At 37.0% G+C, this 12,717-nt stretch overlaps 1 protein-coding gene across 2 annotated transcripts; it reads right to left on the bottom strand.

The window, feature by feature from the left end:
• Positions 1 to 1,164: 1,164 nt before the first annotated feature.
• On the bottom strand, positions 1,165 to 8,844 carry slc2a11b (solute carrier family 2 member 11b). 2 transcript variants are annotated; one of them, XM_030144604.1, is made up of 12 exons: positions 8,701 to 8,844; positions 6,114 to 6,212; positions 5,225 to 5,385; positions 5,027 to 5,151; positions 4,788 to 4,917; positions 4,549 to 4,697; positions 4,117 to 4,304; positions 3,839 to 3,949; positions 2,170 to 2,271; positions 2,001 to 2,076; positions 1,791 to 1,918; positions 1,165 to 1,711 (listed from the first exon to the last, which is right to left on the bottom strand). In XM_030144604.1, exons 1-12 carry the CDS (start codon positions 8,737 to 8,739, stop codon positions 1,517 to 1,519), a joined length of 1,503 nt encoding a protein of 500 aa, XP_030000464.1. In that variant the 5' UTR covers positions 8,740 to 8,844; the 3' UTR covers positions 1,165 to 1,516. The 2 variants fall into 2 exon arrangements, with proteins under 2 accessions (XP_030000464.1, XP_030000463.1); XM_030144603.1 differs by lacking the exon at positions 8,701 to 8,844 and adding an exon at positions 6,293 to 6,654.
• Between the last annotated feature and the right edge of the window lie 3,873 nt (positions 8,845 to 12,717).

The following is a 12,717-nucleotide window of genomic DNA, read 5'->3' as shown; positions in this document are numbered from 1 at the left end:
GCCTGCAAACTTATATTTAAGAACCTAACATTGTAGTCATATGTAAAATGGGTTGGTGCCATGTTAACAGCTGCAGACCCTGCTAACTGAAAATGATTCTTCATTCATTCATTCATTCATTTATTCATTCATTCATTCATTCATTCATTATCTGAACCTGCATTATCCTTACTAGGGTCACAGGAGTCGCTTGGAGCCCATCCCAGCTACTTACGGGTGAAGGTGGGGTACACCCTGGGCATGTCGCCAGTTCATCACAAGTTTGACATATAGAGACAAACAATCACTCTCACATTCACACCTATGGGCAATTTAGATTAACCAATTAACCTATCAGTGCATATCTTTGGATTGTGGGAGGAAGCTGGAGTACCCGGAGAGAACCCACGCAGACATGGGGAGAACATGCAAACTACACACTGTGATACTTCATTATGTGGGTCAAAAGTTGTTTAACATCTTGGTAAACATTCTAAGTAATGTTGTTCTTTCATGAGTAGCCTACAGTGGGAATGTTGTCACAGAATTACTTAATGGACAATATGTTTGTAGAGAATGAATGTTCCTTGAATCCCCTGGAACAACTGTACAAGTTAATGCTGTCATGTGATGTTAAAAGTTTCTAAAAGAGTAACAGCATGTTGAATGGCGTCACATGGATGTTAAAACATAAATCAATATTTGACATTGGCACAATGAAACACTGTAGTTTAAGTGAACAAATCAGATTGATAAAATGACATATTTTAGAATGTCTTGTATATTTAAAAAGGAATAAGACTTGAAATAATAACCTTGAAATAAACTAAAAGCAGGCATTTCTCATAAATAGAAACACAAAAGAATATTGGTTAATTCTGTGTAACTTAATAAATACAATAGTTACTGATGCACATTAGCATTTTTGAAGTTGTTTTATAACTACATACTATTCTCAAATAGGTACTTTAAAACTAAAGTCTGTATTTATAATCCATATAATGTTTGGACAACAACTAAACTTCTAGCGCTCACTTCCAGTGCTGTTTCTAATCTTTATCCCCATTAACACACTCATGACACACATGAATAACCTCTTTGTTTTCCTGGTCACATGCTGGAGTAAAAGGTTAAAAAAGGAAATAATATCTAGACAAAGAGGAAAACAGCATGGAAAGGTCACTCTGTACTGATTAAAGGTTTTCAAAAGCTGAACTTTATTGAAAAACCTTTTCGTAGCACCTTTTACAAAAGTTGTGCATAACAAATATTGAAATTATTTCAGTGTGTATGGTTAAATTAAAAAATACAAAATGTGTGATTATGTTATCATCACAGACCTGTACATCTCTGAAGTTCAACAGAGGCACCATGAATTACAGTATCATTCATTACAATGCTGCATTTGGTAAAGTGATCCTGTTGCACTGATGTGAGGTTTTAGTGTTCAAAGAAAGTTATCATGTTAGTGACAAAAATATTTTAAAAAAATTTAAAACAGCTTAAAATACTTGACCCCTGAGTTACAGGATATTTTTCATATGGAAGTTGACAACAGATTTGTTCCTGCTCTGTCAGCAGAGCGTCCTTTTCTCCTCTTTGATGACTGGAAGTCATTCTGGATCTCAAGAAAAGTTTTGTTCTTGGTTTCAGGAACAAAAAGGTAAATGTAAGTTACCACAGTGGTGCAGACGAGCAGAAACACCATGAAACAGTACTGCTGCAGCCCAATCTGAGGGAAAAGAACACAAGTCTGTCAAACAACTTTCACACCTTGAGTTTTCTTCAGACAATTCTTTTTGTTCACCTACCACGATAAAGGGGAAAACCATGCCAATGAAAAAGAAGCTGGACCAGTTCACTGTCCCTGCGATCATGTACGCTGCAGGACGAGTGGCCTGCGTGAATAGTTCAGTGGTCAGGATGTTCGTCACACCACCTTTATGGATGAAACAGCAAAAACAATCACTGTTAGTTGTGCAACAGTGCCTGCTAAACTCAGTGGGGGACAAGTCGGTTACCTGGTCCGAGGCCAAAACTCAGGATAAAAGCAAAAACGCACACCATGCTCAAGTATGGAAATACTGGACTGTAATCCTAAGAGAGAGAAAATCACAAGATAAAGCTAAGTGTGAATGGGTGAATACATTCTATAAATCTTAACAAAGACCGGTCTGGAGGTTAATTTACCTGAAATGTGAGTGTTAGGGTGAATAAAATGCAGCAGATGCTCATGAGGGTGTATCCTCCTGTGATGAGCACCTTCCTTCCCAGACAGTCAATGAGCATGCCCTGGAGACACACAGACACACAGCATGTCATAAGACCCACAGCACTGTCTGGACAAACCTCCTTCAGCTTTTACTATGGACTTGTTTTGGAATGTTTGTCATGCTTTTTTTTTTTTTTTTTTTTTTTCTAAAAGCTACCTTGTAGTTATGCATTTTATATCTTTAAACCATCTTATATTGTCACTCATGCTATATATATTTATTTGACACTTCTATAATCTCCTTTACTATTTATTTTTATGTAAGAGCCAGGTTTACTCAAAAAGTCAGCTTTAGCTGAATTCACTTTACAATTAGATGACCTTTACAAACCATATAAATGGTTGATTGTAAACACTATAACATAATTTAAAAGCTCTTTTAAAAAAATTATAAAATGGCATGAGTGGCCTTTTTCTTCAAAAATAATGAGCCCACAGTTACATTTAGCTTACTGTGTGTTGTCTCCATTGGCAGCATTCAACTGATGTCTACACAGTAAGCAAATAGGTAACAGTCTAAGTATTGGAGTGACCAATATGTTTAAACTACAACAAGTTCTTTAACCCTAACTGATATAGAGAGCATAAAGACTGGACAGTGTTTCAGTGGAAAAAGTTCATGTGATCTGATGAGTCCAGATGAACCTGTTTCAGCATCAGGGTGAGAAGAGGGGTGGATGAAGTAATTACCCATCATCCCTAGTTCCCACAGTGCAAGTCTGTGGGGGTAGTGTTATAATCTGAGGTTGCTTCAGTTAGTCAGAACAAAATAAAGAAAATAAATGCTATGCCATACGTTTAATGAAATGGTGTCTGCGTGAATGTGTGCTGTAAGTAAAGCTAAAAGTAATCCCATGAAATATTTGACAGTGGACATTTTGTTGGCCAGCTACTCAATCAATATGTTAGAGAATTTAACCACCATCAACATATCTTATTCATTTGTCTTATTAGGCATTTTGATGAGTTAAATTTGACCTATCAAATTTAATTAAGAGAGTTATTCCCCAAAGCTTTGGCAAAATTTAGGTTTATACTTTACAACAAGGCTTCTTTTTTTTAACCTAACACAACTGTTAGTAACACATTAGTAAGTGATTTAACATGGTGACTGATAAGGGAACAGGATAAAGTAAGCTACTCAACTGAAAAGATTAGAAATGTAACACAGGTAAATAGAATTGGTAAAGGTGCAACAATAATATGATTCAAATAATACGCCTGAATCAGTATATGAAAACTAATATTGTAATCTCTGTGTAATTGTTTATAATGATTTATAAAGTGTTATTAACCACCAATTATAAGGAAAATACAAATGCTTTATCAGCGTAGCCTTATTTTAAACTGACTTCATACTGACACTTATTATTTCCATGTGATGAAACTAATTCTGTAAAGGTGGTGGTACAAAAAAAATCACTTTTTCCCAAGTCTTCTTACATCTTGATAACACACTAATGTTGTTGAGGCCTACCCTTTGGCATGCAAGAAGTGCTGTATGCACATAATGCTCCTATACATGCTTTTTGCATGAAGTTCTCATGTGGAAAAGAGATTAAAGCACAGCATGAAACTGATACTTACACAGGTCAAAGCAGTGATGCATTCACAGGCACCAGTCCCAACAGCCACATATGGTATTTTATCCACAGGAATGCCAGATTGCTTGAACACATAACCTGCATAAAAATAAATCTACAGGAAATATTGAAGAGAACATCATATTATTTCTCAGAATCTCAACTTCAGTGACCTCACTTCATCACTAAAGCAGCATTAAAGACAGGATTTCACAATGCAGGGAACAGAATAGTGGAGGAGAGAAAATAAATTATGTTTTGTATAATAAATCCAGGGCATACAGCATTAATGCCATTTAGCTGTTGTGCCATATTGAGCAGCATGATGGTGAGAAGTTGTCGACGGATACTGCGATCGGTGAAAAGCTCCCAGGGTTTCTTTGTCTGGAACCCAACTAGATTGTTCTTCTCCTTCTCTATATCTTCCCTTTCGCTGTCAAAGTCAGCTGTACCGTGCAGCTGCTTCAGGGCTGCAGATGGAAACACATAACAAACATGAGTCGGCTACAGAATTGTTGTTGAGAACATTTCCACTGTCATTTCCTTTCATATCATTACAGCATTTCTAGAATAAGATCACATGTTGGAATGGAAGACAAAACTCTGTGTCTCTGGTTATTACAGACAATGCCAGTCCTCAGGTCTTGTAACATATTGTCTTGTGCATTAAATCAGTTTGCAAACAAAGGAAACGGTGCAACAGTGTAATTTGACCTTTTTGACATCCCTCATCATCTCCTTTATCGATAAGCAGGTAGCGTGGGCTTTCAGGGAAGCAGGGCAGGATCAGAAGCTGCAGGATTGCTGGGATACATGTAGTAGAGAGCAGAAGAGGCCAGTACTCTTCTCTACCCAGAAGTTCTCTGTAAAAATCATTTCAGAATAAAAGCAATTAATTTCTACGAGCACAAATTCAGGTGAAAGGCTAAAAATGAAACATATCCATCATTTACTTGAGACCCATCACTTGTCCTGTCAAGATCCCACCAGTGATGAAAATTGAGGTTCCCATTCCCATGGCACCACGAAGGGCAGTTGGCGCGATTTCTCCCAAATACAGAGGCTGAACACAAAGACTGATACCTTTAAGATAAAATCAAACCCACAATTAAGCATCTGATAATTAAGAATGAGGTGGATAAGGAGGATGGATGGATGGATGGATGGATGGATGGATGGATGGAATATTTACCTGCATTTACTCCTGTGAAAAAACGTCCAATGATGAGTAATTCAAAAAACCCTGTCATCCGACTCAGACCCATCAGCACAGCAGCCGACAGTGAAAATATGTTATTGGCCAACAGTGTCCCTTTCCTGGAACAACACCAGAGGCCCAAAATGACAAACTGACATATACATAATTATTCAACTTTCAGTCTCACTGTACCTCCCCAGCTTCACAGCTAACGTCCCACCGACAGACGCTCCGATAAGTCCTCCCAAGGTGAATATTGATACGATAGTGGACCAAAGCAGGGTGAGAACATCTTCTGATATGTACATTTGGTAACGCTGCATCCATGTTTGGTTGATGAACTTGTGCACATACTACAGATAAATGAGGAGAAACACATCAGCTGAAGCCAAAGCAAATGTTGAATAACTACTTACAAAACATCTGTAAACATATGCAGATATCAGTGTGCAGTGTAAATGCAATAGGCTGCAGTTTAAGGCTTTGCAAGATATCATATTAATTTCATTGATCAGGGATTTATTTTCTGAAGATCGTGAAAATGCCTAAATCACAAAATCAAGATCATGCCTTTGAGATCTTCAAGAATTCAACACACAACCTGTTTGCTTCTTATATTAATCAAGTTTTGTCCTCAGTTCATGTGGCTAGAAAACAGTTGACTAAAGTAATAAATGTGTCATGACACCAGGTTGAAAATCTAGACAAAATTTTTTGACCATATTGATCAGCTCAACTGCAGTTTTTTAAAATATACACACACCACAAGGTGCAATACTGTAAATGTATGTATATACTAGAGACACCCATTTTAAGTTTAGTTATACATTTATATTGATGTTTTTCCTTGTGTGCTGCAACATTGGCTACAGGTACAAAAAACACATTCACCGTGCACTATACTATGTATAACTGTGCATGTGATGAATAAAACCTTTATCTTATCTTATCTTATCTTATCTTATCTTATCTTATCTTATCTATATATTACAGTTCTGAGACTAGTTCCTTTTTCAACACTTTAACTGACTTTATTTTCACCCAAACCAATGCACTGAAAAGCTGTAATGTTATAACTTACTGAGGTTGGTGCATTGATGACAGATATATTATATCCATACTGGAAGGTGCCCCCTATGCAGGCTGCACACACAGCCAGCAGCAGTGATCTGCTTGGAAGCTGTGAAGGAAGAAGAGAAACTGCATGTTAATAGTGGACAAACATCAGAAATTAGCTGTTGATGTCACCAGTCTTCATACCCTTCTCCTCTGTGTATCTTCGAAATCTTTGACAAGCAAAGGTTGATACTCATCCACAAAGTGTTTTGGCATTTTGTCTGTTTTGCGCAAAGTAAAGTCGGGTTGTTTGCCGTCAGGGCGCGGTGTCCTATCCCTCCTGGGAAGAGTCTGCTCTGGACAGGAAACTTATTTCTAAATGCAGAAAGACTTTTAACCCGATGATCAGACAACTGATCTGTTGTCAGAGCGGAGACGAGGCTTCAGAGGAATCCCACATGCTTTTCATGGTGTTTTAGATGTAACGAAAACCTGATCGGTCTTGGCTGTTTTCTCAAAAGCAAGAGTGATGATCGTCTAAGCATTATGAAATTGTAGTATAGCCTGCAATATTTTAATTTCCTGTAATTAGAGTTTTAATAAAGATGGCAGAGAGATGCAAAATATGTGTTATACATATATACACACACTATGTATCTATGTATAAATATATGGCCGGGTTTAAAATGCTCGGCAGACCTGTGAGAAATGAGCTTAAGTTTTTCAGGGTATTTATGTCCCAGATCAGGGACATATGGCCCACAGGCGCAGTTTGGACTCCCCCTGTGTTTCAACTGAGGAAAAACAGCCATGTGAACATCTGAAGCAGATGGAAGGAAAGCCCATGAAAAATACACCAGCCTGTACGCTTTTACAACACCTATTAAGAAAGATCTATTTAGTGATAGTTCATACTTTACGAGAAATAAAACTTTAGAGTTGCCAGGTTGTGAATATTGTATCTAACCAGGATTCGTCTTGTTGACGAAAAAAAGAAAGAAGAAGGAGAAGAAGATTTACTGGCAGGGAAGTAGTGGAGACCAGGGACAAATGTAACACCTTAAATTATTCCAATCAGAATCAAGCAAGACAAAGGCCACTCACTCTGCACATGCGCACTCACACACTGTCTCTTCATTTAAAAAATAACGCTGTGACTGGAATTATATTAATAGAAAGCTGTTATGGGGATAAAATCGCTATTCTGTCAGATATATTTTCTGTATCATGTCCTGATATCAAATGTGTAAATCCAGACCAGTGTTATTAACCTTTATCAAATTATCATACATTCAGGTTTACATGAGGTAAAATGATGACTGATGATAATATCCTTAAACCAGTTATTTCCATTTGTTTGTTAACACATAAAGACCCAAACAGCAACTGGTGACCAAAACTATCTACTGATCCAAAATATGTAATAACTTCTAAACCATTAATCCCATCAATACATGTAAATAAGTGGTGTAAAATACAGTTTGTCATCTTTTCATGGTCATCAGATATGATCCATTTGGACATTCAGAGGCTCTGTAGTGAACATGGAAACACCGTCATCTTCTACAACTTTGATTCACCAGTAAAACCCATGGAGTTGGATCAATGACAGTAGATGGAGACACTGGGTTTATGTTCAGTTAATGATATGTTTAACCGAAAAAGTCACTTTTTCTTCACTTTTCTATGTATTTAACATAATAACCTTCAACTTTAATCTGAGCTTCTATGAACATCTACATGATCAATGAATTAAATATTAGAAAATACATGCTTTTCATAAAACAAAACAAAACACAAAATACGGAGAAGAATATAATAATAAATGAGGAAAACTAATTTATGAAAGGTGAAATTTAGAGAAAATTCATTTGGGAACTGCCGTAAAAGTAGCACTGGGTCTTTATGAGTTAAACATTTAAAGGCTTTGCTTAAACTCTCTAGTGTTTGTCACAAAATTAGGATAAAGATTTGCTGTATTAAATGCTTTCATATAATCATTTAGAATTACTCTTATTTAAAACCTTTAAATAAGTGTCACATTATAGTAGAATATTTGTTGTTTTGCTGTCCATCGATAAAGGCTACAATTCAAGTCTTGGGTGAACAGATAATTTTCAATAAACAGCAACATTGGTCACTGCCAAAACCTTTGGTCATGCAGGGGCATATTGTGGATAAGATAAAACTCCAGATATGTATTGTTGACCTGAATTGTATCCTCATACGTTTATTTTCCATCGTCAGTAACAGAAGAAATTGTTACCTGCACATACATTATGGTAGATTAGTAGGTAATACATGACATACATTCATGACCAAAACACAAAGATGCACAGCCATGGCATACAGCAATTTTACCATGTGTTCTTCTAAGTTTTTGCAGAATCTGCAACATAGATATAAAAATTCATCTAAATTATGTATTCTGACATTTCATCCGACCCTTAGGTATTGGATACTTATTGCTCTTAATCATCATCTACTCAAATCTGTGCTCGCTTGTTTTACAAAATTATTTTGGACGTTAAGTCTTCTCTCAGAAACAACTGGCTGTTACAGCTGAATTTTAACACTATTCTGTAAGATAGATTCCAGATAGACCAACTTACCTCCTTCTTTGACTCAGTTGATCCCTCACTGAAGTTCATGTTGGAAGCAGTTGCAGATGATGCTTGAGTAAACTATTTATATTTGATGTTCTACTTGAGCCGACGGACTCATAAAAGCAGCCTGTTGTAAGGTGCAGCATATGATCTGAGCCCCAGGGGGAGACTTACCAACTCCTTCAGTCACATTCCTGCATTCAGCTGAGACCTGCCTCCGTGTAAAACACAGAATGACCCAAATACTGCACAATTTCAGTTGTTTATATGACTGAGAAATTCACTTAATTTGCCTTTGGACATTGCCTAAGATTAACATAAAGTAAGTAGTGAGAATGTGTAGGGAAACTGGCATGAACCTATTATGTTCAAGGGAAGTGCCATAAATGATAAATATCAACATCACTGCTGAGTTGTAGATTACAGTTAGATCCATAATGTTCAATACAGGTACAAAGCACAATAAAAGACTTATCATGTTATGATAACTAACAGCAAAGACATGTAATACTTATGACAAGACTGTAGCCTATAGACAGTCAAAAAAAGATCATAAGTGAAACACCTGTGTATACACAGCTATGAAGGTAATAGGAAACAAGGATTACCAGACCCTAAAAGACCCATCCAATACCCTGGACTCTACCCTTGACTCTAAATATGAGTTATCATCCTCAGGGGAAAGTTTCAGAGTAGACAAATATTATACTAATCGTTCCTCATAGTACTGTTGAATAAGATACCAGCTTTGTTTAACAGTTTTTGAGCCCTATTCTCAAGGCAGTGAGTGGAACTATTTAACTTTGTTTTAACTTTTACATTGTCGTGATTTTTTTATTTTTTTATTTATTTTTTATCTCTGTTCACTTGCTGGTTTTATTTCCTGTGTTTTTATTGTTAATGTATTCATTGATTGTGTTGTAATTATATTTAAATTTTTTTTCTCACTGCTTTATTTTTTTCCTCTTTTCATGAAATGATTGTGAAAATGTGATTTATTCTTGATAGATGAAGTGTAGCTGGGACTTATGTAATCACTGCACCTGCTCAAATGTGATCGCTGAAGTGGATGAATAGGATTAAAAAGAGGAATGTGTCTGACAACAAAATTATATTAACTTTTTTTGGCAACTGTGTACATCTGATTTTATCACAAGTTGTGTTATTTTATTTTGCACTGTGACAATAGACTATGTGACTGAGCCTTTTTGTTGCATTGTCACCAGTTGTGCAGCAACATGTACCATGGTGGTCTACTTTTGCAACTTTATTTTCATATTTTATGGTAGTGGCTTGATTTTAGTTACTTTATGTTCCTGGTTGGAATAAGTCCTTTCAAACACATGGCATTCTGTACGCATGACCCAGAGAGCTGAAGTTTACCAGCCAGAAATGTTTAATCCAACAAGATCTGCTGACAATCTGCTTATGCCACAATTAAAAAAAAAAAAAAATGAAAAAGGCCACCTTGTATAAGAATTTACACAGGGTGGCAGCTCAGTTGCACTTCATGTGTTATGATACAACAGCAGTCTGAGGGTAGCTTAGGTCATGTGCAACAGGTCATGCAGCTGAATTGCACACACACACACGCACGCACGCACGCACACACACACACACACACACACACACACACACACACACACACACACACACACGCACGAACACAGAGATAAAGATAAAAGCAACATGTGACATTATTCTGTTGTAAAACAGCCAAAAAATCCCATTGACTAAGTGTTTAACAGGAAGAAGAATAATTAAGTCACATATCATCTTCTACATAAAGAGGTCAGTATTTGTGTAAACAGATCTTTGATATCAGTCAATGTACCAGTGATTTCATTCTGTTCAGGTTTATGTGATGGCTCCTTTTCCACACAGAGTAACACCTGCTGCAGGACCTAGCCAACTGCATTCTCCACCTGATATAAAACAGTTCAGGTGAGCAGTCATTCCAAGTACAGTCTGTCATGATGACATCGAATGGACTCTATGGAGTAATTTTCACATCCATGGCTATGACAATACATTTTTCTCTGATCTTTTTCTTTTTTGAACATAAACATAAACATGAACGTGAACTTTTCAGACATGAATCCTCCAGCTTTTTGTGAATTTCTTCTTCCAGTCTCTTTGTTCAGGTCATCAAACAACTGGTTGAGCTCTATCTTGATGCTGTGAATGTCCACTCGAGAAGACTCATCCTTTCTGACAGGTATTAAAGTTGCCCTGCAGGATGATATGCAGGCTTTAGTTTTAGGCTCAGGAGATTATGTAGGCACAGGGGGTGGATCAGGATTTGAGAGCCACAAGGATTTGTATGGGTTTGGAACTTTTAAACTTTGATTTCTTATTATATGATCTTTAAGCAAACTCAGAAGTATTGTTTCCGGTAGCAGTGTGTTTTGTATAAGTCTCTCACCTTGTTAACTAGTAACAAGTCTGACATGACGAGTGCTGTCTCTGTCCAGCAGCATAAACACCATGGACATCAAGAGAAGCGACTGACATTTGAGCATCAGCCTATTCTTCATTATTTGAAGGTTTGCTGATCCACTTCATAAGGATGTCCCTCACAGCATTTGTTCTTGAGGTCTTTGTTTATAAGCTGGTTAGATTCTATAGTTATTGCTTTCGATACAGACCCAAGTATGTGGTGTTGAGTCTGTCCAAGCATCACTTCAGATATTCAGTTGCATGGCACACAGAGCCAACAGCCAGCAATGGAGAAAAAGGAGGCTTTAACAAAAACCACCAGGTCTGATGCACATACACTAAACTGAGCTGGCTTTTTTAGACATCTGTGTCTCAAACAGAACAACTGCAAAAACCTGAGAGACCTTTGTAACCTAGATGATGATGATGATGATTTTTATTATTATTATTATTATTATTATTATTATTATTATTATTATTATTATTATTATTATTATTATTAGTAGTAGTAGTAGTAGTAGTAGTAGTAGTAGTAGTAGTAGTAGTAGTAGTAGTAGTGGTGGTGGTGGTGGTAGTGGTGGTAGTAGTAGTGGTAGTAGTGGCAGTAGTGGTAGTAATAGTAGCTGAAGTAGTATTAGAAGTAGTAGTAGTAGTGGCAATAGTGGTACTTGTAATAGTAGTAGTGGTAGTAACAATAGTGATAGTAGTAGAAGTAGTAGCAGTAGTGGTAGTAGTGGTAGTAGTAATAGTAATAGTGGTGGTGGAAGCAATAGTGGTAGCTGTAGCAGTATTAGAAGTAGTAGCACTAGTGGCAGTAGTAGCAGTAGTGGTAGTATCGGTGGTGGTAGTAGCAATAGTGGTGGTAGTAGTAGTAGTATTAAAGGTAGTAGTAGTAGTAGTGGTTGTAGTAGTGGTAGTAATAGTGGTAGTAGTAATAGTAGTAGTGGTGGTAGTAACAATAGTAGTTGTAGTAGTAGTAGTGGCAGTAGTGGTGGTGGTAGTAGTGGTGGTAGTAGTAGTAGAAGTAGTAGCAGTAGTGGCAGTAATAGTAGTAGTTGTAGTAGTATTAGAAGTAGTAGCAGTAGTGGCAATAGTGGTAGTAGTAATAGTAGTAGTGGTGGTAGTAACAATAGTGGTAGTAGTAGAAGTATCAGAAGTAGAAGTAGTAGCAGTAGAGGTAGTAGTGGTAGTAGTAATAGTAGTAGTGGTGGTAGAAGCAATAGTTGTAGTTGTAGAAGTATTAGAAGTAGTGGTAGTAATAGTAGTAGTATTAGTAGTATTAGAAGTAGTAGCAGTAGTAGCAGTAGTGGTAGTAGTGGTGGTGGTAGTAGCAATAGTGGTAGTAGTAGTAGTAGTATTAAAGGTAGTAGTAGTAGTGGTAGTAATAGTGGTGGTAGTAGTACTTCATACACTGATTATGTATTGCCCACTTGTGTCCTCAGGCCCTCTGGGGTTCTGGGGTCCACAGGTCGTCTTGGGTCTTAATGTCTGTTGAGGCGGTTTAAGCCTGTGGTTATTTGTCCACCTCTGACTGTGAATAAATTAACCAGGCCAGTCCAAGGGTCGAAACTAAATCCCTGAGAA

Source organism: Sphaeramia orbicularis, chromosome 9 (assembly GCF_902148855.1).
Source record: "Sphaeramia orbicularis chromosome 9, fSphaOr1.1, whole genome shotgun sequence".
Classification (NCBI taxonomy): Eukaryota; Metazoa; Chordata; class Actinopteri; order Kurtiformes; family Apogonidae; genus Sphaeramia; species Sphaeramia orbicularis.
This window is presented reverse-complemented; position numbering and strand designations above follow the sequence as displayed.